The sequence below is a fragment of the Neofelis nebulosa genome, chromosome 3 (assembly GCF_028018385.1).
Source record: "Neofelis nebulosa isolate mNeoNeb1 chromosome 3, mNeoNeb1.pri, whole genome shotgun sequence".
NCBI lineage: Eukaryota > Metazoa > Chordata > Mammalia > Carnivora > Felidae > Neofelis > Neofelis nebulosa.
Window position 1 is genome coordinate 44,271,095 of NC_080784.1, and position 25,911 is coordinate 44,297,005.

The following is a 25,911-nucleotide window of genomic DNA, read 5'->3' on the forward strand; positions in this document are numbered from 1 at the left end:
TACACAAAAATAAGTCATGGATTTCAGTAGTCTTAATATGAGTTATAGCCAAATACTTATTAGGGCAAACTAAATTTGAACTATTTTCCAGAACTATTCTGCCTAATCAATGTTATTGTTATTGCTACCCATACGGGATTCCAGAGAGTAAAGTTATAGCACAGGAACTGGCTCAATTATATTATAATTAATAGAACTAAGATACACAATTGTCAATTTTTACTAAAAATTTTCAAAGTGTTTCCATTTAGACCCAAACAAGAAAAACACAAGTGGGTACTGGAAAATAATTTCTTAAAAGCACGTCATCCAACTAGGTATCTAAAAGTTCACTTTCGGCCAAAATGAACAAATCGGAGACTATAGATGCTGGAGAGGATGTGGAGAAATGGGAACCCTCTTGCACTGTTGGTGGGAATGCAAATTAGTGCAGCCGCTCTGGAAAGCAGTGTAGAGGTTCCTCAGAAAATTAAAAATAGACCTACCCTATGACCCAGCAATAGCACTGCTAGGAATTTACCCAAGAGATACAGGAGTACTGATGCATAGGGGCACTTGTACCCCAGTGTTTATAGCAGCACTCTCAACAATAACCAAATTATGGAAAGAGCCTAAATGTCCATCAACTGATGAATGGATAAAGAAATTGTGGTTTATATACACAATGGAATACTACGTGGCAATGAGAAAGAATGAAATATGGCCTTTTGTAGCAACGTGGATGGAATTGGAGAGTGTGATGCTAAGTGAAATAAGCCATACAGAGAAAGACAGATACCATATGGTTTCACTCTTATGTGGATCCTGAGAAAATTAACAGAAACCCATGGGGGAGGGGAAGGAAAAAAAAAAAGGTTAGAGTGGGAGAGAGGCAAAGCACAAGAGACTGTTAAAAACTGAGAACAAACTGAGGGTTGATGGGGGGTGGGAGAGAGGGGAGGGTGGGTGATGGGTATTGAGGAAGGCACCTTTTGGGATGAGCACTGGGTGTTGTATGGAAACAAATTTGACAATAAATTTCATATATTGAAAAAAAATAAAAAATAAAAATAAATAAATAAATAAAAAATAAAAGTTCACTTTCATATTGGGGACAGTACACATTCATGACCTCAGCTATTGCTGTAGGGAACACTGAACTCCTTTCATGTATTGATTTCCTCACATCCATACACCCATTATGAGTCTCACAATCTCTCTCTCTCTCTCTCTGTCTCTCTCTTAGTGCATTCCTTTTATCTCTAGTCTTCCCACCTCCCTCCAATCAAGCAGCTTTATCTAAGATTTTTGTGGGTTGGAGAACATGCATTTGTTGATTGTGAATGATCCAAACATTTTTTTACTTAAATATTGACCTGCATTAAAATATTCAAAGCCACAAGCATGCCTCATTTTCTGTTGAATTGTGAAAACTTTGTATCTATTTTCCTGAATGCCAGCAGATATTAAGCTTGGAAGAAATGTGAGCATTACCTTATTTTATCATGCTTCATTTCATTGTACTTTGCAAACATCACTTTTGTTTGTTTATTTGTTTTTACAAATTGAAGGTGGCAACCTTAAATTGAGCAAATTTACCAGCATCATTTTTCCAACAGTCTCTGTGTCACATTTTGGTAATTCTTTCATTATTATATTTGTTATGGAGATCTGTTTTCAGTGGCATTTGATGTTACTATTGTGATTTTGGAGAGTGTCATGAACCATTGTCCATATGAGACAATAAACTTAATTATGTTTTGACTGTTCCACTGATGAACTGCTCCCCTCGCTCCTTCTTTTCAGGCATCCCTATTCCCTGAGACACAACAACATTGAAATTACAGGATTAATTGGCCTAATTCAAGTGAAAGGAATAGTCAAATGTTTCTCACTTTAAATCAAAAGCTAGAAAGGATTAAGCTTAGGGAGGAAGGCATGTTGAAAGCTGAGAGAGGCCAAAGCTAGGCCTCTTACACCAAAAAGTTAGCCAAGTAGTGAATGCAAAAGAAAAGTTCTTGAAGGAAATTAAAAATCAATGAATGTATGGATGATAAGAAAGCAAAATGACATTATTGCTAATATAGAGAAAGTTTTAGTTGTCTGGATAGAAGATCAAACCAACCATAACATTCCCTTAAGCCAATGTCTCACCCACAGGAAGGCCCTAATTCTCTTCAATTTTATGAAGGCCGAGAGAGATAAGGAGGCTGCAGAAAAGTCTGAAGCTAGCAGAGGTTGGTTCATGAGGTTTAAGGAAAGAATCTGTATCCATCACATAAAAGTGCAAAGTTAAGTAGCAAGTGGTGATGTAGAAGCTGTAGCAAGTTATTTAGATGTAGCTAAGATAATTAATGACGGTGGCTACACTAAACAACAAATTTTCAATGTAGACAAAATAGCCTTCCATTGAAAGATGTCATTTTCATAGATAGGGAGGAGAAGGTAATATCTGGCTTCAAAGCTTCAAAGGACAGGGTGACTCTTGTTGGGGGCTAATGCAGCTATGACATTTAGTTGAAGGCAATACTCATTTACCATTTCAAAAATTCTAGGGTTCTTAAAAATTATGCTAAATCTACTCTGCCTGTGCCCGATAAATGGAACAACAAAGTCTGGATGACAGCACATCTGTTTACAACATGGCTTAGTTAATATTTTAAGACCACTGTTGAGAAACACAGCTCAGAAAAAAAGAATCCTTTCAAAATATCACTGCTCATTGACAATATTCCTGGTGACCCAAGAGTTCTGATGGGGAGGTACAAGGAGATTAATGTTGTTTTATGATTACTAACACAACATCCATTTTCTAGCCCATTGATCAAAGTCTATAATTGCGATAGATAGTGATTTTTCTAACAGACCTGACCAAAGTAAGTTGAAAACTTTCTGGAAAGGACTCACTATACTAGATGCCATAAAAAGCATTCATGATTTATGGGAAAAGGTCAAAATACCAACATTAACAGGAGTTTGGAACAAGTTGATTCCAATTTTCATGAATAGCTTTGAGGGGGTCAAGGCTTCAGTGTAGGAAGTAATTACACATGTGATGGAAATAGAAAGAAAACTATAATTGGCAATGAAACCTGAAGATGTGACTGAATCACTGAAATCTCACGATAAAACTTCGACAGATGAGGAGTTCCTTCTAATGGCTAAGCAAAGAAAGTGGTTTCTTGAGATGGAATTTATTCCCACTGAAGATGCTGTGAAGATTATTAAAATGACAACCAAAGATTTAGATTATATAATTTTAGTTGATTAAACAGCAGCAAAGTTTGAGATGATTGACCCCAGTATGAAAGAAGTTCTACTGGGGGTAAAATGCTTTCAAACACCACCATATGCTTACAGAGAAACTATTCATAAAAGAGCCAATCAATGCAGGCAGGTTCGTTGCCATCTTATTTTAGAAACTGCCACAGACACTCCAACCTTCAACAACCACCACCTTGATCAGTCAGCAGTCATCAGCATTAAGGCGAGATTATGACTTGCTGAAAGCATTCTTCAGTGATAAGGTATTTTTAAGATACGTACCTTGTTTTTTCAGACATAATTCTATTTCACACTTAGTAGACTATAAGATAATATAAGCATATAATTGTATGTACTGGGAAACAAAAAGAATCATTTTATTTACTTTATTGTGATATTCACTTTGTTCTGGTTGTCTGGAACAAAACCCACAAAGCTCTGAGGTATTTCTATACTAGGGAAGAACACACTCAAGAGGGAAAGTGAAAAACCTAGGTCAACATAGTTACAGAATTAATGATCTTGAAAATCATCTGTAAGGATAATCTATGAACCACTGAATGCATATACTGATATATAAGTGCACTTATCAGTTTATTAAAATTTCTATATGCCTTTTAAACTTTTTTTCAGAAAAGTGATTTTGATTCCCTAGGGAAAATGGCAGTATAAAAATTTATTTATAATTTTTCACGCATATCTTCCAAAGTAGTACTAACCTCTGCACTCCCACAGTCACACTGTTCTCCTTGTTCCACTTGTCCATTACCACAAACCACAGATTTGTATGATGGATCTAAGCGTGGCTGATTTTGAAGACATTGGGACTTTGGCTTTGAAATAAAATTTGCAAAATCCTCCATGCTGCAGTTACTAAAGATCTTCACACCACTGGAATGACTAAACATATGTCAAACTTCAAATTTTTATGTTAAGTATTACTTCATAAATTGCCTAGACTTGGAATAAAGCTATTTAATAGTATTCCACAACAGTCAAAATGCTCAATTTTGTTAGTGTCAAAATTTTATTTTCTGTACAAGGGAAGTCAATTGTGCAAGAATTTATATTAAATATTTAGTTAGCAATAAATGATGGAATTTTATTGGTTCTTATATTACACTCACTCATGACATTGTTTTCTCTTACATTTCCTACCTCACAAAGTACTCTATTTCATTTGTTGCTTCCTTTTCCTTTCATGGTCCCTAAATATTATAATATCCTGTATTAACAAAAGATTTTGAGCTTTTCACTTCTTTATCTATATTTATTCATAGGTAATCCTGAAGTACATATTTTGAATAACACCTATACCTGACAGCTCAGATATTGGTGCCTATAGCCCTAATATATCACCTAAACTCAAGAGTCCAATACCAACTTTTTACTCAGAGATAACATTTCTAAACCCACATCTAAAATACCATCCCCTTACATCTTTATTCTTTTAGTGACACTTATTATTCTTTAATATTTATCAACAACCAAACTATTATTTATTTAATTATTTACTCATTATCTTCCCCTACTAGTTTTTTAGCTCCAGGAGAAAAGGCATTCCAACTATTTTGTTCTCTAGCACATATATAGCATATATATATATATATATATATATACACATATATTTTTTTAAATAAATGAGTCCATGGAATAAACTATCTGTTATAAATAGTACATTCTTTTGTTGATGTTGCATTGTGACTTTTATTATTCTGAATAGTATTAATACATGAAAAAGTTATATTCATAAAGATTTATAATTTGATGACAGATATAGCTAATATGAACTTATTGGATTTTACAACAATAGACTCAAACCCTAGTCCTTTGGACTATCACAGGGAAATATTATTTACATGAGGATCATGAAAAAATTAGGGTTTTTAAATTTTTTGGAGGTCACACCCTATTGAACATACTCTACCATTAGAATAACCACAAATAATTGATTTATTATTACATTGCCAAAAATTCAGATGATTTCTATCTAAATACCAAAAACCAAAAGGAGAAATGATAGAACATTACTAAAAACTAGGCAATGTAAGATGTGTTTACTATGTGCGAACTCGTTTATAAGGGATACACTTCTGGGTATAAATGAGTGTTGTCATTAGAAAGAAAATATCAGTCATAATTATATCCAACTAGACAATTAATTTGAAGCTTGAGTCTTAGCAAACACTTGCTGGATGTTCTCATTCTCCATTCTCTCATTTTTCCTTGATAATTGAGTTTCTGGTTTTCAGTCAAATACAAGGCTTCCTTGTGTAGTGTCTACATTTCTTAGCCTTTTGTAAAGTTAGGATAACATCTATATAAAGGTCAGATAATTGGCCTAAAACAAAACCATAAATTTAAATTATAGAAAGTAGTGTTGACAGTCAGGTTTTTATTCTATTGGTGACTATAATTTTGGTTAACTATTGTAGTCAAAGCTTCCATTATGAACTATGAGATGATCCTGGATATGAAAGTCACTGTGTGGAAATCAATGTAAAATTATACTGTGAAATGTCATGCAATTAATAGAATTCTAATTTCCCAAAATAAAAATAACTTATCCTTGATTTAAGCTGTTATTACTTCGGGGTTTCTGAACTTACATTTAAATCTAAAAACAAATTCCATCCCAATAAATACAGATATCAATCAGGATATTGCTGTTTTAATGACATTTCAAACATTCATTTTCTTACCACAATATTGCAAAGCATTGACAGCAGGATGCAATGTTCTCATTACATTGAGGTGGATGGTACTAGAATAGATCATCTTTTGCTTAATCCATAAGCAAAACATGTGTTCAATATTTGCATTTTTTAGAAGAAGCAACACTCATTAGAAACAAAGTTAATAAAATCTGTCTTCTAATATAACATTGAGGAAATTATTAGAGGCACTTCAATTAGTAACTAAAAACAAATACAACACTTCAACGCATTCTCTTACTGTGAAGTTTGTACAGCCTAGAGATAATCAAGCAAAAATGGAAAACAAAAGATAAAAATAATTACTATCATTAAATAAGTCTCAATAAATTTCAAAATATGTACATCCAAAAACAATAAATATTAAATCAGAAATAAATAATAAAAAGGCATCTAGATGATCCACGAATATTTGAAAATCAACTGAAATACTTCTAAAACAATCTGCTAGACAAAAGGAATTACAAAGAAAATTAAAATATTTTAACTAAATGAAAAAGAAACACAAAATATCAACATGTATGATATGCAATAGAAGCTGTGGTTAGACTGAAATGTACAGCTTTAAAGGGCTTACACAAAAAGAAAAAAAGTTTCAAATAAAATATCTGAGTTTTCACATTAAAAATCTAGGGGAGGGGCACCTGGATGGCTCAGTCAGTTTAGCAACCGACTCTTGATTTCAGTTCAGGTCATGATCTCATGGTGGTGAGATTCAGCCTCACATTGCTATGATCACAGAGCCTGTGAATTCTCTCTGTCCCTTTCTCTCTGCACCCCTCCTCTGCTCACATTTCCTCTCTCTCTCAGTCTTTCTCAAAATAAATTAAAATAAAACAAAAAAATCTAGTTTACCCCAAAGTATGCATAAATTTAAGAAAAGAAATTAGACAAGTGATGATAAAGAGTCAATAAAATTAAAATATAGCGTTAAAAATCAATTATTTTGATAAAGCCCAAGTTAGAGAGATTGAGAAAAAAAAGAGAAAATAAAATAACAAATTATATGAGACATAAAAGAAGTAATATCACTAGAGATCCCAGTGACTTAAAAAAAAATAAGTGGAATTTAGGTTTGTGAATATGGCAAAGTAGGAGGACCCTAAGCTCACTCCATCCCATGTTTACAACTAGATATCACTCACATCCCATTAAGAAACCAGAGATCAATCCAAAGCCTGGCAGAATAAACTCCACAAATAAATATAGAGAATAAGTCACACCAGAGAGGTTAGGAAGGACATAAATGGTGGTTGAGAGCTGCCCACAGGAAAGAGGCTCTGAGAAAAGAAACCACCAGGGGATCCACATAGAGGAAAATGAATCCTCATACACCCAACACTGTGCTTCTGTGGATCCATCCCTCTGCCGGGTCGGCCTCCCTCCTGGGGCTGCAGGTCCCCTCCTGCATGGGACCACCGATGGCAAAGTGAGCTAAGCCTACCCTTTCCACCCCTGTACACCTTACGGATCCACCCCAGCTAATACACCAGATCCCATAGAAGCAGCACCACAAGCCTGGCAGTGTGCAAGTAGCCCAGACAGGGGCCACACCACTCCACAGTGAGTCCTGCCTCTGGGAGAAGGGAAGATAAGGTACACACCAATCTGACTGTGACCCCAGCAGTGGGCTGGGGTCAGATATCGGGTCTGACTGTGGCCCCGCCCACCAACACAAGTTACTCTGGACAGCACAGGAGAAGTGCCCTGCAGTTTGGAGCCACTGCAGGGACTACCAGAAATGACAAAATGGAAGAACTCTCCTCAAAAGAAACTCCAGGAAGTAGTGACAGCTAATGAATTGATCAAAAACTATTTAAGCAATATAACTGAACAAGAATTTAGAATAATAGTCATAAAATTAATCGCTGGGCTTGAAAAAAGTATAGAGGAAAGTAGAGAATCTATTGCTACAGATATCAAGGGACGAAGAAATAGTTATAAGGAGCTGAAAAATGCTAGAAATGAGGTTCAAAATAAAATGGAGGGGGCCATAGCACGGATTGAAGAGGCAGAGAAGAGAATAGGTGAATTAGAAGATAAAATTATGGAAAAAGAGGAAGCTGAGAAAAAGAGAGATAAAAAATCCAGAAGTATGAGGGGAGAATTAGAGAACTAGTGATGTAATCAAATGGAACAATACCCATATCATAGGAATTCCAGAAGAAGAGAGAGAGATAGGGGCTGAAGGTGTACTTGAACAAATCATAGCTGAGAACATTCCTGATCTGGGGAAGGAGACAGGCATGGAAATCCAAGAGGCACAGAGAACTCCCTTCAGACATAACTTGAAGCAATCTTCTGCACGACATACCATAGTGAAACTGGCAAAATACAAGGATAAAGAGAAAATTCTGAAAGCAGATAGGGAAAAACAGGCTCTAACCTACAAAGGGAGATCCATAAGATTAGTGGCAGACCGATCTCCTGAAACGTGGCAGGCCAGAAAGGAATGGCAGGAAATCTTCAATGTGATGAACAGAAAAAATATGCAGCAAAGAATCCTTTATTCAGCAAGTCTGTCTGTCAGAAGAGAAGGAGAGATAAAGGTTTTCCCAAACAAACAAAAACTGAAGGAATTCATCACCACTAAACCAGCCCTACAAGAGATCCTAACGGGGACTCTGTGAGTGAAATGTTGCAAGGACCACAAAATACCAGAGACATCACTACAAGCATGAAAACTATAGATAACACAATGTCTCTAAACCCATATCTTTCAATAATAACATGAATGTACATGGACTAAATGCTCCAACCGAAAGACATAGGGTATCAGAATGGATAAAAAAACAAGACCCATCTATTTGCTGTCTACAAGAGACTCATTTTAGACCTGAGGACACCTTCAGATTGAGAGTGAGGGGATGGAAAACTATTTATAATGCCACTGGAAGTCAAAAGAAAGCTGGAGTAGCCATACTTATATCAGACAAACTAGACTTTAAATTAAAGGCTGTAACAAGAGATGAAGAAGGGCATTATATAATAATCACAGGGTCTATCCATCAGGAAGAGCTAACAATTATAAATGTCTATGCGCAGAATACAGGAGCCCCCAAATATATAAAACAATTACTCACAAACATAAGCAAACTTATTGATAAGAATGTAGTAATTGCAGGGGACTTTAACACTCCACTTACAGAAATGGATAGATCATCTAGACACACGGTCAATAAAGAAACAAGGGCCCTGAATGATACATTGGATCAGATGGACTTGACAGATATATTTAGAACTCTGCATCCCAAAGCAACAGAATATGCTTTCTTCTCGAGTGCACATGGAACATTCTCCAAGATAGATCACATACTGGGTCACAAAACAGCCATTCATAGGTATACAAGAATTGAGATCATACCATGCATGCTTTCAGACCACAATGCTATGAAACTTGTAAATCAACCTTAGGAAAAGGTCTGGAAAACCTCCAAAGCATGGAGGTTAAACAACACCCTTTTAAAGAATGAGTGGGTCAACCAGGCAATTAGAAAAGAAATTGAAAAATATATGGAAACAAACGAAAATGAAAATACAACAATCCAAACGCTTTGGGAAGCAGCGAAGGCAGTCCTGAGAGGAAAATACATTGCAATCCAGGCCTATCTCAAGAAACAAGAAAAATCCCAAATACAAAATCTAACAGCACACCTAAAGGAAATAGAAGCAGAAGAGCAAAGGCAGCCTAAACCCAGCAGAAGAAGAGAAATAATAAAGATCAGAGCAGAAATAAACAATATAGAATCTAAAAAAACTGTAGAGCAGATCAACGAAACCAAGAGTTGGTTTTTTGAAAAAATAAACAAAATTGACAAACCTCTAGCCAGGCTTCTAAAAAGAAAAGGGAGATGACCCAAATAGATAAAATCATGAATGAAAATGGAATTATTACAACCAATCCCTCAGAGATACAAACAATTATCAGGGAATACTATGAAAAATTATATGCCAACAAATTGGACAACCTGGAAGAAATGGACAAATTCCTAAACACCCACACTCTTCCAAAACTCAATCAGGAGGAAATAGAAAGCTTGAACAGACCCATAACCAGCGAAGAAATTGAATCGGTTATCAAAAATCTCCCAACAAATAAGAGTCCAGGACCAGATGGCTTCCCAGGGGATTTCTACCAGATGTTTAAAGCCGAGATAATACCTATCCTTCTCAGGCTATTCCAAGAAATAGAAAGGGAAGGAAAACTTCCAGACTCATTCTATGAAGCCAGTATTACTTTGGTTCCTAAACCAGACAGAGACCCAGTAAAAAAGAGAACTACAGGCCAATATCTCTGATGAATATGGATGCAAAAATTCTCAATAAGATAATAGCAAATAGAATTCAACAGCATATAAAAAGAATTATTCACCATGATCAAGTGGGATTCATTCCTGGGATGCAGGGCTGGTTTAACATTCCCAGATCAATCAACATGATACATCACATTAATAAAAGGAAAGATAAGAACCATATGATCCTGTCAATCGATGCAGAAAAGGCCTTTGACAAAATCCAGCACCCTTTCTTAATAAAAACCGTTGAGAAAGTCGGGATAGAAGGAACATACTTAAAGATCATAAAAGCTATTTATGAAAAGCCCACAGCTAACATCATCCTCAATGGGGAAAAACTGAGAGCTTTTTCCCTGAGATCAGGAACACGACAGGGATGTCCACTCTCACCGCTGTTGTTTAACATAGTGCTGGAAGTTCTAGCGTCAGCAATCAGACAACAAAAGGAAATCAAAGGCATCAAAATTGGCAAAGATGAAGTCAAGCTTTCGCTTTTTGCAGATGATATGATATTATACATGGAAAATCCGATAGACTCCACCAAAAGTCTGCTAGAACTGATACATGAATTCAGCAAAGTTGCAAGATACAAAATCAATGTACAGAAATCAGTTGCATTCTTATACACTAACAATGAAGCAACAGAAAGACAAATAAAGAAACTGATCCCATTCACAATTGCACCAAGAAGCATAAAATACCTAGGAATAAATTTAACCAAAGATGTAAAAGATCTGTATGCTGAAAACTATAGAAAGTTTGTGAAGGTAATTGAAGAAGATTTAAAGAAATGGAAAGACATTCCCTGCTCATGGATTGGAAGAATAAATATTGTCAAAATGTCAATACTACCCAAAGCTATCTACACATTCAATGCAATCCCAATCAAAATTGCACCAGCATTCTTCTCCAAACTAGAACAAGCAATCCTAAAATTCATATGGAACCACAAAAGGCCCCGAATAGCCAAAGTAATTTTGAAGAAGAAGACCAAAGCAGGAGGCATCACAATCCCAGACTTTAGCCTCTACTACAAAGCTGTCATCATCAAGACAGCATGGTATTGGCACAAAAACAGACACATAGACCAATGGAATAGAATAGAAACCCCAGAACTAGACCCACAAACGTATGGCCAACTCATCTTTGACAAAGCAGGAAAGAACATCCAATGGAAAAAAGACAGTCTCTTTAACAAATGGTGCTGGGAGAACTGGACAGCAACATGCAGAAGAATGAAACTAGACCACTTTCTCACACCATTCACAAAAATAAACTCAAAATGGATAAAGGACCTGAATGTGAGACAGGAAACCATCAAAACCCTAGAGGAGAAAGCAGAAAAAGACCTCTCTGACCTCAGCCGTAGCAATCTCTTACTCGACACATCCCCAAAGGCAAGGGAATTAAAAGCAAAAATGAACTACTGGGACCTTATGAAGATAAAAAGCTTCTGCACAGCAAAGAAAACAACCAATAAAACTAAAAGGCAACCAACAGAATGGGAAAAGATATTTGCAAATGACATATCGGACAAAGGGCTAGTATCCAAAATCTATAAAGAGCTCATCAAACTCCACACCTGAAAAACAAATAACCCAGTGAAGAAATGGGCAGAAAACATGAATAGACACTTCTCCAGAGAAGACATCCGGATGGCCAACAGGCACATGAAAAGATGTTCAACGTCGCTCCTTATCAGGGAAATACAAATCAAAACCACACTCAGATATCACCTCACGCCAGTCAGAGTGGCCAAAATGAACAAATCAGGAGACTATAGATGCTGGAGAGGATGTGGAGAAATGGGAACCCTCTTGCACTGTTGGAGGGAATGCAAATTGGTGCAGCCGCTCTGAAAGCAGTGTGGAGGTTCCTCAGAAAAATAAAAATAGATCTACCCTATGACCCAGCAATAGCATTGCTAGGAATTTACCCAAGGGATACAGGAGTACTGATGCATAGGGGCACTTGTACCCCAGTGTTTATAGCAGCACTCTAGACAATAGCCAAATTATGGAAAGAGCCTAAATGTCCATCAACTGATGAATGGATAAAGAAATTGTGGTTTGTATACACAATGGAATACTACGTGGCAATGAGAAAGAAGGAAATATGGCCTTTTGTAGCAACGTGGATGGAACTGGAGAGTGTGATGCTAAGTGAAATAAGCCATACAGAGAAAGACAGATACCATATGGTTTCACTCTTATGTGGATCCTGAGAAAATTAACAGAAACCCATGGGGGAGGGGAAGGAAAAAAAAAAGAGGTTAGAGTGGGAGAGAGCCAAAGCATAAGAGACTGCTAAAAACTGAGAACAAACTGGGGGTTGATGGGGGGTGGGAGGGAGGGGAGGGTGGGGGATAGGTATGGAGGAGGGCACCTTTTGGGATGAGCACTGGGTGTTGTATGGAAACAAATTTGACAATAAATTTCATATATTAAAAAAAAAAGAAAAACAAAAACAAAAAGGCATGAACTTGATTGCAGGGAATTTGAGACATGACACAAGGAAACAGGATTAAAGGAGTAGGAATCAAGAGAAAGAGAATGAGGAAAAATCAACATAAGTCTGTTGTATTGAGATAGGAATTGTGGGTCCAATCTGCTGGGACCACAAAGAAGTGTACAGAAGATTTAATGGCTTTGTCCTTAGAGGGTCAGGGAGCTGGTGTTCCAATGAAGTGGTTGAAGGCTGCCCCACTAAAGAGGTGATTACCTTTATTTTAGGGCCTCTTTTGCCTAGGGAAGAAGCTGATTGGCATTCAGGAATTTTAAAGTGTTGACTTGGTCATTGAGTGCTTCTTGTGGGACTGAACCTAAGATAGATATAAAGATCTGCATACTTTGTGCTTACTTGCTTTCCTCTTCCCCACACTTTCTTGTCTCTAAATGTCCAAGCTTGTGGTATCCATATCCTTGACCAAATACTATTTGCCATTGCTGAGGCCATGTAGATCCTAACCTGTGGCACGTCTCTAATACAAAATAGAAAGCTAAATGTATTTTATGCAAATATGCTCACTGTGAGGGTCTTAATCTAATTGGAGAATAGTATGAATAGTGATTTTTTTTTTCAAAAAAGGATTCCACCCAACATATTGAAAGGCCCTGTTCTTGAATTGAAATAAGACAGGTTTTTCTTCGTTTACAGACAGTTTTAGGGAACCCCCATGTGCCATTGATGTGAAATGATTGAGAAACATTGGTGCAATAGATATAGGTGACATGGAGCTCTGGGATTTTACTCATATTATTTACTTACACTGTCTGGATATTTTTAGTTAGCTACCAGATATGCTATTTTGGTCATTAGACAGATTAATAGGCCCACTATTTAATTATATAGACCTGCAAATACCCAAATTATTGTGATAATAATCAATTTTAGTAACATACTCACTTACTGGTTTCTGTATGCATGCTCAACTCCACAAGGGTTCCACTGCAAAGAACTCTAGGGGATGGCACTACATATCTTCTATGATACTTACCTGAAATTCCACATGGAACTAATCTAATCTATCATGAATATCTTTATTTTTTATTGTGTCTTAATGATCTTAAGTGCAAAAGAACAAACATCTTGCATCACAGCATGGATCTGCAGTGCCCTCTCTCTGCATAACTGTTATACCTCTCTATACCCGTTAAAGGTATCCTTGTTGTCATCAAATCATGGATTGTTCCAGGTTCACAATCATTTCAAAAAGCCTTGTTTTCTATAGTCCCTTCTTATTTTTTGTTACAAATTTTTATTTAAATTCTAGTTACTTAGCATATAATGTAATATTGTTTTCAGGGTTAGAATTTAGTGATTCATCATGTACATATAATATCCAGTGCTCACAAGTGCCCTCCATAACACCCATCACCATTTTATCCACCCCCCTCCCCCACTCACCACTCCTCCAGCAAACCTCAGTTTGTTCTCTATAGTTAAGAGTCTGTTTCATGGTTTGCCTCTATTTTTTCCCCTATGCCCATCTGTTTTGTTTATTAAATTCCACATATGAGTGAAATCATATGGTATTTGTCTTTCTCTGACTGATTTATTTCATGTGGCATAATACATTCTAGCTCCATACACATAGTTGCAAATGGCAAGATTTTATTCTTTTTGTTTGCTGAATTACATTCCATTGTGTGTGTGTGTGTGTGTGTGTGTGTGTGTGTGTGTATATATATATATCTCACTGTGTATATATACCACATATTCTTTATCCATTCATTAGTCAATAGATACTTGGACTCTTCACATAATTTGACTATTGTTGATAATGCTCTTCTATAGCCCCTTCTGGGACAACTGTTTTCATGAGTGCCTGCCAAATCAGAGCCTGAGATAAAAATTTGAGTAATCATTTCCTAGGAAATGATTGTGGAAGCAGAAGTTAGGGAATGGAGAGATTGTGATGTTATCAATTTTGCCGCTGTCAGCAATGGGGCTAGATTTTCTAAGATATATGAGAAGGAGAAAATGGTTATGAGAATTGTCCTTCAGAAAGATAAGAGGCTGGCTCTAGTCACTGACTGGATGATGGTTTCCCTAAATCCCCTACATGGTCCTAATTCTATAAAATCTCACCATTGTACTCTAAGAATAATGATGATAACAAATTCACTATGCCTTTGAGGCTTGGGAAGCATACTGCAAAAAGGCCTTCTCTAGTGAAAAGGAAAAAGCTGATTAACAGCATCTTTGAAATCAGGAGATGCCAAGAGTTCAGGCTAAGTATGGGCAGAATGAAAGGGACACATGCAGATAAGTCCAAACTAATAAATCATTCTTGTACAGTGATCTCAAACCTATATTTGGCTCACCAAATTATGCATTAGATTATAAAATTGCGCAAATGGCATAGCGATAAATCTAGAGTTAGAGCACATGACAAAGCAATTGTCATATCAGGATACAAGTGACAGTGAGGTAGATATGCAGTGTGGGCATTGGAATACATATTTTGACTTGGGAATCATTGGACTAGCTTATATTTGACCATTATGAATTATTTTAGCAGCCTAGACTTTCTTAAACTAAGTACACCAGACTTACTTTTATATAAACTATGTATGTAAAGCATGTAAAAGTAAAGCATCTTACATTGCTTCTGGGTTCATTATGCAGACAGCTCCTAAGCACTGGCATTTGTTAATGTCATCATAAGCTATTCCCATACTAAGGCTCAGTAATTGAGCTATAATAACTGCAAGCGATTCCAGACTTATGGCTCTGGGATGCTGGAAAAAAGAACATACATGTACATTTCAGAAGACAATCCATTTACTTAGGAAACAATGTAATTATTAAAAATAGTCAATAAAATTGAACAGCATCATCTAATATGATAACCACAGATGTGCCATCTATATTGGTAACGTGTTACAGGTACCATTATTAATATAAGAAAAATATTGCCTCAGTAACTTATTAATTATAATAACAATAGTTATAGTCATATTTATATTCACAAAATAAGATCTTTAGATACAAACATGCAGTGTCAAATTATTAACCGGTTATGTTCACTTATATTTTAATTATTTGGGGATGATATTTTAGGTGAATCTTTCATACATTTAAAAAATCATAAATTGATCCATTAAATTAGGGTAAATAATGACTGATAATAAGAATGCTGACTTACCAAGTGTTTAAACTTTATTTTCAAAACTAAAATATCTTTATTATTTTTGTTTTTGCAAATGTAAGATGCTTATTATAGTATATTTTGACCGTACTAAAATGTATGAAGCTTGAGAAAAATCCAAAAATCACATTATCCTTTCAGATATATCTAACAGCATTTTGTTAAATATACTTCAAGATTGGTTTCTAAGAATAGATTTTGGTATCTTCTGTCTCTCTAAATCAACTTTCCAGCATGTTCCACCTTGCTCTCTAGCCCAGGAGGTGATACCAATGAATTATGTTAAAGGGTTTCTTTTACCTTAATTTGCTCTAAAGAGGGGAACAGGCTGAGAAAAGAGCAAGGTATTTATTACCATCATTGCCAGGGTGCCTATAACTGTCTGGATCCTTCGGTGGAGACATCTACCTTCTGTCTGTGACCCTAGTAAAATGGCATTGCCCTTTCCTTCAAGTCTGGGTGACAGTTAAATTTTCGTGTTACTAGCCCTAAGTTCCTACCCTTTGTATACACATTGACAGATGTTCCTTTTAACAAATTACCACAGATGAATGTACCATCCATGTTCAGAGATAAAAAGGGAGGGGGAGAGATAATGGAGAAGAAATGGAAGGATTTTGCTAAATTTCAAGAATTTAAATAATAAGATTTATAAAAAATAACAGTACATTATATTATTACTGTAAATTTTCTTGTTTTATAAGATTTTCTTGTTTTTCTTGTTTTGGGGATATTGTAGAAAAGGGTCTAGCAATTATTCAATCAATGTATCTTTACAACCGTTTCTTATTCTGTATCTTTCCTGTTCCCTGTTATCTTTCATAGCTCGGTAAGATGAAAAAAATGATTTCCACAAATTTCACTTTAGTCATGTGTGTGAAAGCAGTCTCTTCTCCCCTCCCCATGCAACTGTTACTCTATTCTCTTTTTAATACATGTATTTTCCCCATCTCTATCTGCATATATTTTAACCTTTCCTTTCATTGTGTGATAGGATCAGATACATGGTTTAGTTTTTGAGATGACCTTTCTTTACACTCCTGTTATGACAGTCTCACATTGGACTTCAAGTAGTCAGCTCAGGCTGACTATTACAAAATACCACAGATGTAGGTGACTTAATAACAAATTTATTTTCTTGTAGGTCTGAAGATTAGAAGTCCAAGATCAAAATACCAGCAGGGTTAGTTTCTGGTGAGGTTTCTTCCATGGCTGCCTTTTTGCATGTCTTTTCCTCTGTGTATGTACAGAGATCGGTATCTCTGGTGTCACTTCCTCTTTTTATAAGAACACTATCTAATTAGGGATTCACACTTATGATCTCCTTTAATCTTAAATTATCTCCATAAATGTTAGCTCTCCCGATATAGTCACATGGGGTTAGGGCTCCAACATATGAACTTTAGGGGGTCACAATTTAGTCCATAACAGACCAGTCTGAAAAATTTGAAAAATGTATGGAAGGGAGTGTGAGAATTTCCTACAGAATATTGTTATGATTACTTCTGTTTTGAAAATAAAGTAATAGAAGGAAAATTACATTTAACATTGGAGTCTTAAAAAATATTTTAGGAAAAAAATTACAACTACGCAGACAAGTTTCTTTTTGCAAATAATACCTGCTTAGGGCAATTGTAAAATAATATTAACAGTAGCTGACATTTATTAAGGCTTCTTATGTGCCAATCACTAGACTGAAAAAAATTTGCAGGCAAGTAGATATTGAGACTTTCTTTATTGCGAAATATGTGATTACTTTCTATAAATGTGCCTGCTACTTATGCTTTTGTAAAATCTTCTAGTTTCTAACTTTAGGAATCAAGATTCTATATATATCTTTTAGATAAAGCTTACTAATATTGTTCAAATCTTCTAAATTTTGCTGTGAAAAATTACTTATTCAAATACAATGTATTTGAGCTAATAGCTCTTTCAGTGTTAGCTTTGTATATTTTATAAGTAGTTAGGTACATATGATTTCAGGTTTATTATATAAGGTTAGTAAAATTTTATTTCATCCTAAATAATGAATCCCTTAAAATTCATATCTATTTCACTTGGAGAATATTTTGATGCTTCATATTAATACTCATACATTAATTTTTGGCATGACATTCTGTACTTTGTACTTTTTAGGGTTAAATTTTCTGGCACATATGGGTTTGAAACATAAAAGAGAAAACGATATGATCATTTTTATTTTTAATACTTGAAACTAAAATATTTTTAATCTCTTTTGGTTATTGCCTTTTCAAAATTAATAACATTTTATTTTGTGTAATGGTTTCATGCTGAGTGTACAAATCTTAGGTGCCTTGATGAAGTTATATGTACATATACACATATGTATATACAGAATATTTATTGGGGCGCCTGGGTGGCTCAGTCGGTTGAGCGTGTCTGACTTCAGCTCAGGTGATGATTTCACAGTTGGTGAGTTCAAGCCACACATTGGGCTCTGTGCTGACAGCTCGAGGCCTGGAGCCTGCTTCAGATTCTGTGTCTTGTCTCTTTGTCCCTCCCCCATTTGTGCTCTGTCTCTGTCTCTCAAAAATAAATAAATGTGATACAAAAATTAGAATATTTATTTGTATATATATACATATTCATATATAGTTTTTATACATATTATATATGCATATGCATATGTATGCATATGTATGAAGTATGCATGTGTCACATACCTGCATAATTATTATCCTGTACAAGGTACAGAATGTTTTTATTACTCAGGAAGTTTTCCCCAGCAAGCTTCCAGGCATTACCTCCCTACCAAATGTAACTTCTATTCTGACTTTTAATACTTTGGCTTACCTTTAGCTACACTTTAGCTTCACAAAAATGGCATCATGAAGTAAATGTTCTTTTGTTTCGGGCTTCTTTTGCTCAACCTAGTTTTTGAGATCCATCAATATGGAGTACAACAGTAGTTCTTTTTATTGCTTACATTACTACACATGTCTATCCATTTCACGGATAAGATGACTCAGTATTGTTAAAATGTCAATTTCCCTCAAATTGACCTAGGGATTTAAATCAAAAACTAATAGAAATCCAAGAATTTTTTGTTGAAATTGACAAGCTGATTTTAAAACAGAAATGCAGAGAACTTAAGATACCTAAATTAGTCTGAAGAAGGAGTTGTAGGGTTCATACAACCATTGCTGATTATATGTTATAAAACTATAGTTATTAAGACGATATGGTATTGGTGGAAAAATAGACAAATGATCATTTTTAAAAATTCAGAGAGTAGGAATATGATGATCTGATTTTTATAACAAAGGTACCACTCTAATTCCGTAAGAAAAATATGTGTTTAATAAGTGCCATGAAATGATTGCTTATTTACTGTGAATAAATAATCCTGACACCTAACTCACACCAAATTATTTTAATGTTGTTTATATGGATCTATAGTTGAAAATTAACAACACGTTTTAATTGGAAAATATAAATTATTAGCTTCAAGACCTTAGAGTGGACAAAACTTTCTTGAAGGTGTTCTTTTTTCTATCTAGTGTGCTGAAAGTTTTATCTCTTTTTTTGTCATAAATGAGTTCGAACTTTACCAAATGTTTTCTCTGCATCTATTATTTCTTTTAGAATGGTAGATTATGATTGATTTTCAAATGTAAAATTAACTTGCATTCCTGGAATAATTCCTACTTGACTCATGTTGTGTTATTCTTCTGATACATTGCAGAATTCTCTTTGTTAACATAGCGTTGGCATAAATGTCAATTCCTACAACAAGCTAAGAAACAGCCCTTCCTTTTATATTCTCTACAAGAATTTGTTGTACATTGGTACTAAAACCTTTGGAGACATCACATCCTCAAGGAGACAATCTGATCCTGGAGTTTCTGGTGTTGGCTGACTTTTTAGTATTATTTAAGATTCAATTACTCCAAGGGGCCCTGGATGGCTCAGGGGTTAAGTGTCCAACTTACGTGCAGGTCGTGATCTCACAGTTGGGGAGTTGGAGCACCACATTGCTTTGGATCCTCTGCCTCTTTCTCTACCTTCTCCTGCTTGCACGAGTGCATACACATGCTATCTCTCTATCTCAAAAATAAATAAATATTTTAAAAAGATTCAATTATTCCAATAGATCAATGGCTATCCAGGTTTTCTTTCCTATTCGTGTGATAGATTTTATTATTCATGACATTTATCAATTTCATCTAAATTTACTGCCATACATTAGTTGAGGATATGCTTTGTTTTGTTTTTAATATGTGTAGGATCTGTGGTTATGGTGTCCCTTTTTCTCAACAAATGTTTTGATAACTTACTTGCTCTTTATTGAGGTAGGATACAGTTTTGTTTGGGACTTATAAATTTCATTTATCATCTCAAACAGATGACTTTGTGCTTTGGTGATTTTCCCCATGATATACATGTTTTGTATTTTTCACTGGTAGAAATACTATTTTTTTTTTACTTCCTTGGTTCTAGGGTCTTTTACTTTAACTTGCAACTACATGCTTTTTGAAATTGGACTTAGATTATCTATATTTAAATTTATTTTAGTTTGTATGATTAAAGCTACAGAGTTCTCAGTTCTGTTTTTTTCTGGCATCCCAGGAATTTAGGTATGCTTTATTTTTAGTATCATTTAGTTCAAAATGAGTTCTGATTTCTTATGTTTTATTTACAAATGTTTAGAGATTTTTAAGTGACTTTTCTATTATTTAGTTCTAATTTAAATCCACAATGGTCATAAAATATTCTCTATAGAGAGCAACATGCAGAATAATGAAACTAGATCACTTTCTTACACCATACACAAAAATAAACTCAAAATGGTTGAGAGACCTAAGTGTGAGACAGGAAACTATCAAAACCCTAGAGGAGAAAACAGGCAACAATCTGTTTGACCTCAGCCGCAGCAATTTCTTGCTCAACAAGACTCCAAAGGCAAGGGAATTAAAAGTAAAATGAACTATTGGGATCTCATTATGATAAAAATGTTCTGCACTGCAAAGGAAACAATCAACAAAACTAAAAGACAACTGACAGAATGGGAAGAGATATTTGTAAATGACATATCAGATAAAGGGTTAATATCCAAAATCTATAAAGAACTTACCAAACTCAACACCCAAAACACAAATAATTCAGTGAAGAAGTGGGCAGAAGACATAAATAGACACTTTTCCAAAGAAGACATCCAGATGGCCAACAGACACATGAAAAGATGCTCAATGTCACTCATCATCAGAGAAATATAAATCAAAACCACACTGAGATACCACCTCACACCAGGCAGAGTGGTTAAAATGAACAACTCAGGAAACTACAGGTGCTGGTGCAGATGTGGAGAAAGAGGAACCCTCTTTCACTGTTGGTGGGAATGCAAACAGATGCAGCCGCTCTGGAAAACAGTATGGAGGTTCCTCAAAAAATTAAAAATAGAACTACTTTACAACCCAGAAATAGCACTACTAGGAATTTATCCAAAGGATACAGGAGTGCTGACTCATAGGGACACATGTTCCCCAATGTATATAGTGGCGCTGTCAACAATAGCCAAATTATGGGAAGAGCCTAAATGTCCATCACCTTATGAATAATAAAGAAGATGTGGTTTATGTATACAATGGAATACTACTTGGCAATGAGAAAGAATGAAATCCTGACATTTGCAGCAACGTGGATGGAACTGGAGGGTATGATGCTAAGTGAAATAAGTCAGGAAGAGAAAGAGATATATTTTTTCCTTCATATGTGGAACTTGAGAAATCCATGGGATAAGGGAAGGGGAAGAAAATAGTTACAAACAGAGAGGGAGGGAGGCAAACCATAAGAGACTCTTAAATGCAGAGAACAAACTGAGGGTTGATAGGGGTTGCGGGGGAGAGGGGAAAATGGGTGATGGTCATTGAGGAGGCACTTGGGATGAGAACTGAGTGTTGTACGTAAGCAATGAATCACGGGAATCTACCCGAAAACCAAGAGCACACTGCACACACTGTATGTTAGTCATTTGACAACAAATTATATTTAAAAAAAAAAAAAGACAATTATCTCAGAAAAAGAAATAAAATATTCTCTGTAAGATTTCAATCATCTTATATTGATACTACTTTATTTATCACTATATTATTTTGGTAAATAATAAAAAGCAAGGGAACAGAAGAAATCTTTTGTAGGTGATGGATATGTTTATTCCCTTGTTTATGGTGATGGTATATATTTATGCATATGTTAAACTCATCAAACTGTATACATTAAACATGTATAAATTTTTGTATTAAATATACTTTGATGGAGTTATAAATAAAATAATATTCTGCTGCTCTTTGGTATACAACCTTTAAATACATTTCAACAAAATGGAAAATAGGGCACTGCTGAGTTAGATTTTTCTTCATTCTCAAGTACTATTATGGATGTCTTTTTTTATTTTATTCTGTCACATTTGCTTTATATATATTGAAGCAACGGAATTAGGTGCACACAACATTATAATTGCTCTTTCTCTCAATTCCTGTGATCATCATTTAATATTCCTCTTTATTGCTCATAACACATCCTGTTTTAAAGTCATATTGTATTTGAAGACAGGGTATTCAGGAAATAATTAAGGTTAAATATGGGCATCTGATAAAACTGTGGCCTTAAAAAAGAAGATCTCTCTCTTTCTATTTCTTTCCCTACTCCTCCCCACCAAGTGAGGACACAAGAGAAGGTGGATGCCTGAAAGCAAGAAAGAGAGCTCTCACCAGAATCTGACTATGCTGGCACTCTCATCTCAGACTTCCAGCGTCTAGAATTATAAGAAAATAAATGTTGCTTAATCTATGTTATTTAGCTATGGCAGCCCAACCTGATTAAGACGTCTACTTTATTTGCTATTAATATACCCAAGATAAATTGTTTTTGTTTAGTATTTACATTGTATAAATTTTCATTGTTTAAATTTCAATGTACAGATTCCATTACCAGAAAGATGGAGTAAACAAATGCCAGTCTATCTCTCCCACTTGAAATCAACTATTCAACCTGGACAGAATAGAGAGAAAGTATTTGACAAGCCTGAAAGTATCAGCATTCAAAAGGGAAGAACAAACACCCAAAGTACCAGTAAGTTGGTCTCTCCTGGCCTAAAAGCAAAATAGTCTGAATTTGGAAGTGAGCACTGTAGTGCAGACAGAGAACCAGGAGAAATTCTGTAGTTCTGAATTGAAGAGTGGGAAAGGAAACTCTTAAATCTCAGGGAAAAGTGAAAATTTCCTGTTTCTTTTTCCTATTCCTTCTATTCTTTCATTCCCCATCCATCAGATGATTCTTCAGTGACTGTAGCAGCACCAAAGTGGCCAAAAGGGGGAAATTACAAAGACAAAATTCTGAAAGAGGAGCACTTTTCCCTTCCTCTGGTGAAGCTGTGGGTTCAAGAGTTTGAAACCAAATAAGGTAGTTTTATTTTCTCATACTCTGTTCTCCACTGCCTTGGCCTCCACTGCTTGAACTAAAAAGAGCAGCCACAAGTAAGTGAAATGTACCAGGGAGATAACAGAAGGGTGTGAATTTAGCAAATCAGTCCCACAAAGCTATATTATATCTATCTATCATCTATCTATCTATCATCTATCATCATCATCATCTCTATGATGCATGTATCTTTTAATGTTTAAGTATATATATATTTTATGTTTATGTAGGAGCCATTGAATTAATTTGGGCTCTCCAGAAAAATAGTACCAATAGCAGAGAGAGAGAGAGAGAGAGAGAGAGAAAGTCAGAGAGAAAGAGATGTATTATAAGGAATTGGCTCACGCAATTATGGAAGCTGGTGAGTCCAAAACCTTCAGAGAGGGTCAGCAGCCTGAGGACCCAGGAGAGCCAATGATTCAGTTCCAGCTTGAGGGCCAACAGGCTGAACATCATGGTGCAGATGAAATCTGAAGGCAGTCTGCTAAAGAATTCCTTCTTGCTTGAGAAGGATGATCTTTTTGTTCTATTCAGGCCTTCAATTGATTGGATGAGGCCCCCTCACATTATGGAGGACAATGTGTTTTACTCAAATTTTACCAATTTAAATATTAATTTTATCAAAACTTTCCAACCTTACATATAAAATTAACCATCACTCTAACTTTACAAGTTCAGGTTCAAAGTAATACTCTTCTACACTTCTACCTCACCTATGCTTCTTAGTCCCTGTTCCTCTGCCTAGTTTTTTAAGACAAATCTGAGGAATAATCATTTATACTTCTATCATACATACTATGTATTCAATAAGTTGGTATGTCCTTTATGTTCTATTTTCATAATATATAATGGACAAAATCTACTCACACATCCAAGTATAAAACACCAGTTTATATCATTCACCTGCAACTGTCTCTATCTGGTCTCCTTACTTTGAATCCTTATTGCTCAACAATTAGTCTCCCATAAGAAAAATACTTCTGGTTGGCTTAAAAACTTCCAGTGCTTTTTCATTGTAAAGAGAATGAAATCCAAAATCATTTACCAAGATCTGTAAGACCTTATATAACTAGAAGCTTTTTGACTTCAATAAAATTACTATTTTTATGGCCATCTTATTCATGACATTCATTTCCATTTGAAAGCCTTTGAATTTAATGATCTTTCTGGTGGGCTCTGTTAGACCTTGCCATAACTGCCTTTAGGCCTCATCATCCATGCTTCCTCTCAAATATTTTCTCCTCAAAGTTTTTCTCTGATCACCTTAGCTAAAATAGCCCACTCCACATCCCATCAGTTTTTACTATATTATTCTCATCTGTGTTCTTACTAGTAAATGCCATTAACTGAAATAATATTATGACAGTACCTTCAGTTAAATGATGTAAATAGATTTTCTAAGATTAAATGATCCTTCATTCTTTGGACAAAATCACCTTGGGCGTGGTCTATTATCTTTATAAACTGCTTGGTTCAGTTGGTTAGGATTTTTGATTTATGGTTTTGCTTCTCTTCTATGTTTTTGGATAAATTATTCTCTAATTTCCTTTTGTGTTCCATCTTATTTTGGTATTATGGTAATTCTGATTTCCAAGTCTGTAGAGTATTTTCTCTTTTGTCTATTTTCTATAAACATATAAGACTGAAATAATCAGTTCCCTTAAAATTGCATAGAATGCCTAAAAGCATTGTTTATTTTCCTTATGTGATTTTTTAAATAATAAATTAATTCCTTTCATAATTTGGTGTTTTTCTGAATTTCTAATTCTTCTTGTGCAACTTTTAGTAAATTATGGACTTTCATTAACAATGTAGTATTTGTCTACATTTAAAATTTTGTTTGTCATAACTCTATTATCTTCTTAATGTTATCTACATCTGTAGTATTTCCTCTTTATTTTTATAATTTTATTAATGAATTTCTACTCTATTTTATAAAAAATAGTTTTGCCAGAAATATAATTGTTTTTAGTTTTTTAAGGACTTATGTTTTTTGAAATATTTCTATCCTACCTATATATAGTCGGTCTTGCATAGATTTCTGCTTTTATGTTCACTATTTCCTGGCTTCCATATGTTTTAATGTTATTTTGTTTCTATCTTTTCACATATTTTAGATTGGATAATTAGTTCACTGATTTTCAGCTTTATTTTCTGCAAAGTTCATTAGGTACTAACTTCCCTTAACTACTCTGACGTTACTCCCCCTTTTCTTTAGCATTAATTACCTTAGTAATGTCTTTAGATATTATCAATTTCCCATCATGTTCTCTTAAACAATGCTTTTGACTGATTGATTGATTAATTGATTTTTAGCTGTTTGTTTATCTATTTTGAAGTGGAGGAAGGGACAGGGACAGAGAGAGAGAGAGGGAAAGAGAGAATTCCAAGAAGCTCCATGATGTCAGCACAGAGCCTGACACAGGACTGGATCCCATCAACCAGGAGACCACGACCTGAGACAAAATCAAGAGTCAGACACTTATCTGACTGAGGCACCCAGGTGCCCCAACAATGCTTTTGATTTAAATTTTCTTATGAAGATGTGATCTTAATTTTATTACTC

The 25,911-nt window shown here is 35.1% G+C and overlaps 1 protein-coding gene across 4 annotated transcripts in view; it reads right to left on the reverse strand.

The window, feature by feature from the left end:
• ADAM2 (ADAM metallopeptidase domain 2) overlaps positions 1-25,911 on the reverse strand; it is a 131,965-nt gene that overhangs the window by 48,361 nt on the left and 57,693 nt on the right. For 3 of the 4 annotated variants that reach the window (XR_009259105.1, XM_058720599.1, XM_058720601.1), the window contains 2 exons: positions 15,359-15,495; positions 3,963-4,143 (listed from right to left, as the gene is read on the reverse strand). Coding sequence is in view for 3 of the 4 variants with exons in the window: in XM_058720599.1 (XP_058576582.1) it covers positions 3,963-4,143; positions 15,359-15,495 (318 nt within the window). In the remaining variant the exon portion in view is untranslated. The remainder of the gene's footprint in view (positions 1-3,962; positions 4,144-15,358; positions 15,496-25,911) is intronic. The other variant, XM_058720600.1, reaches the window with a different exon arrangement.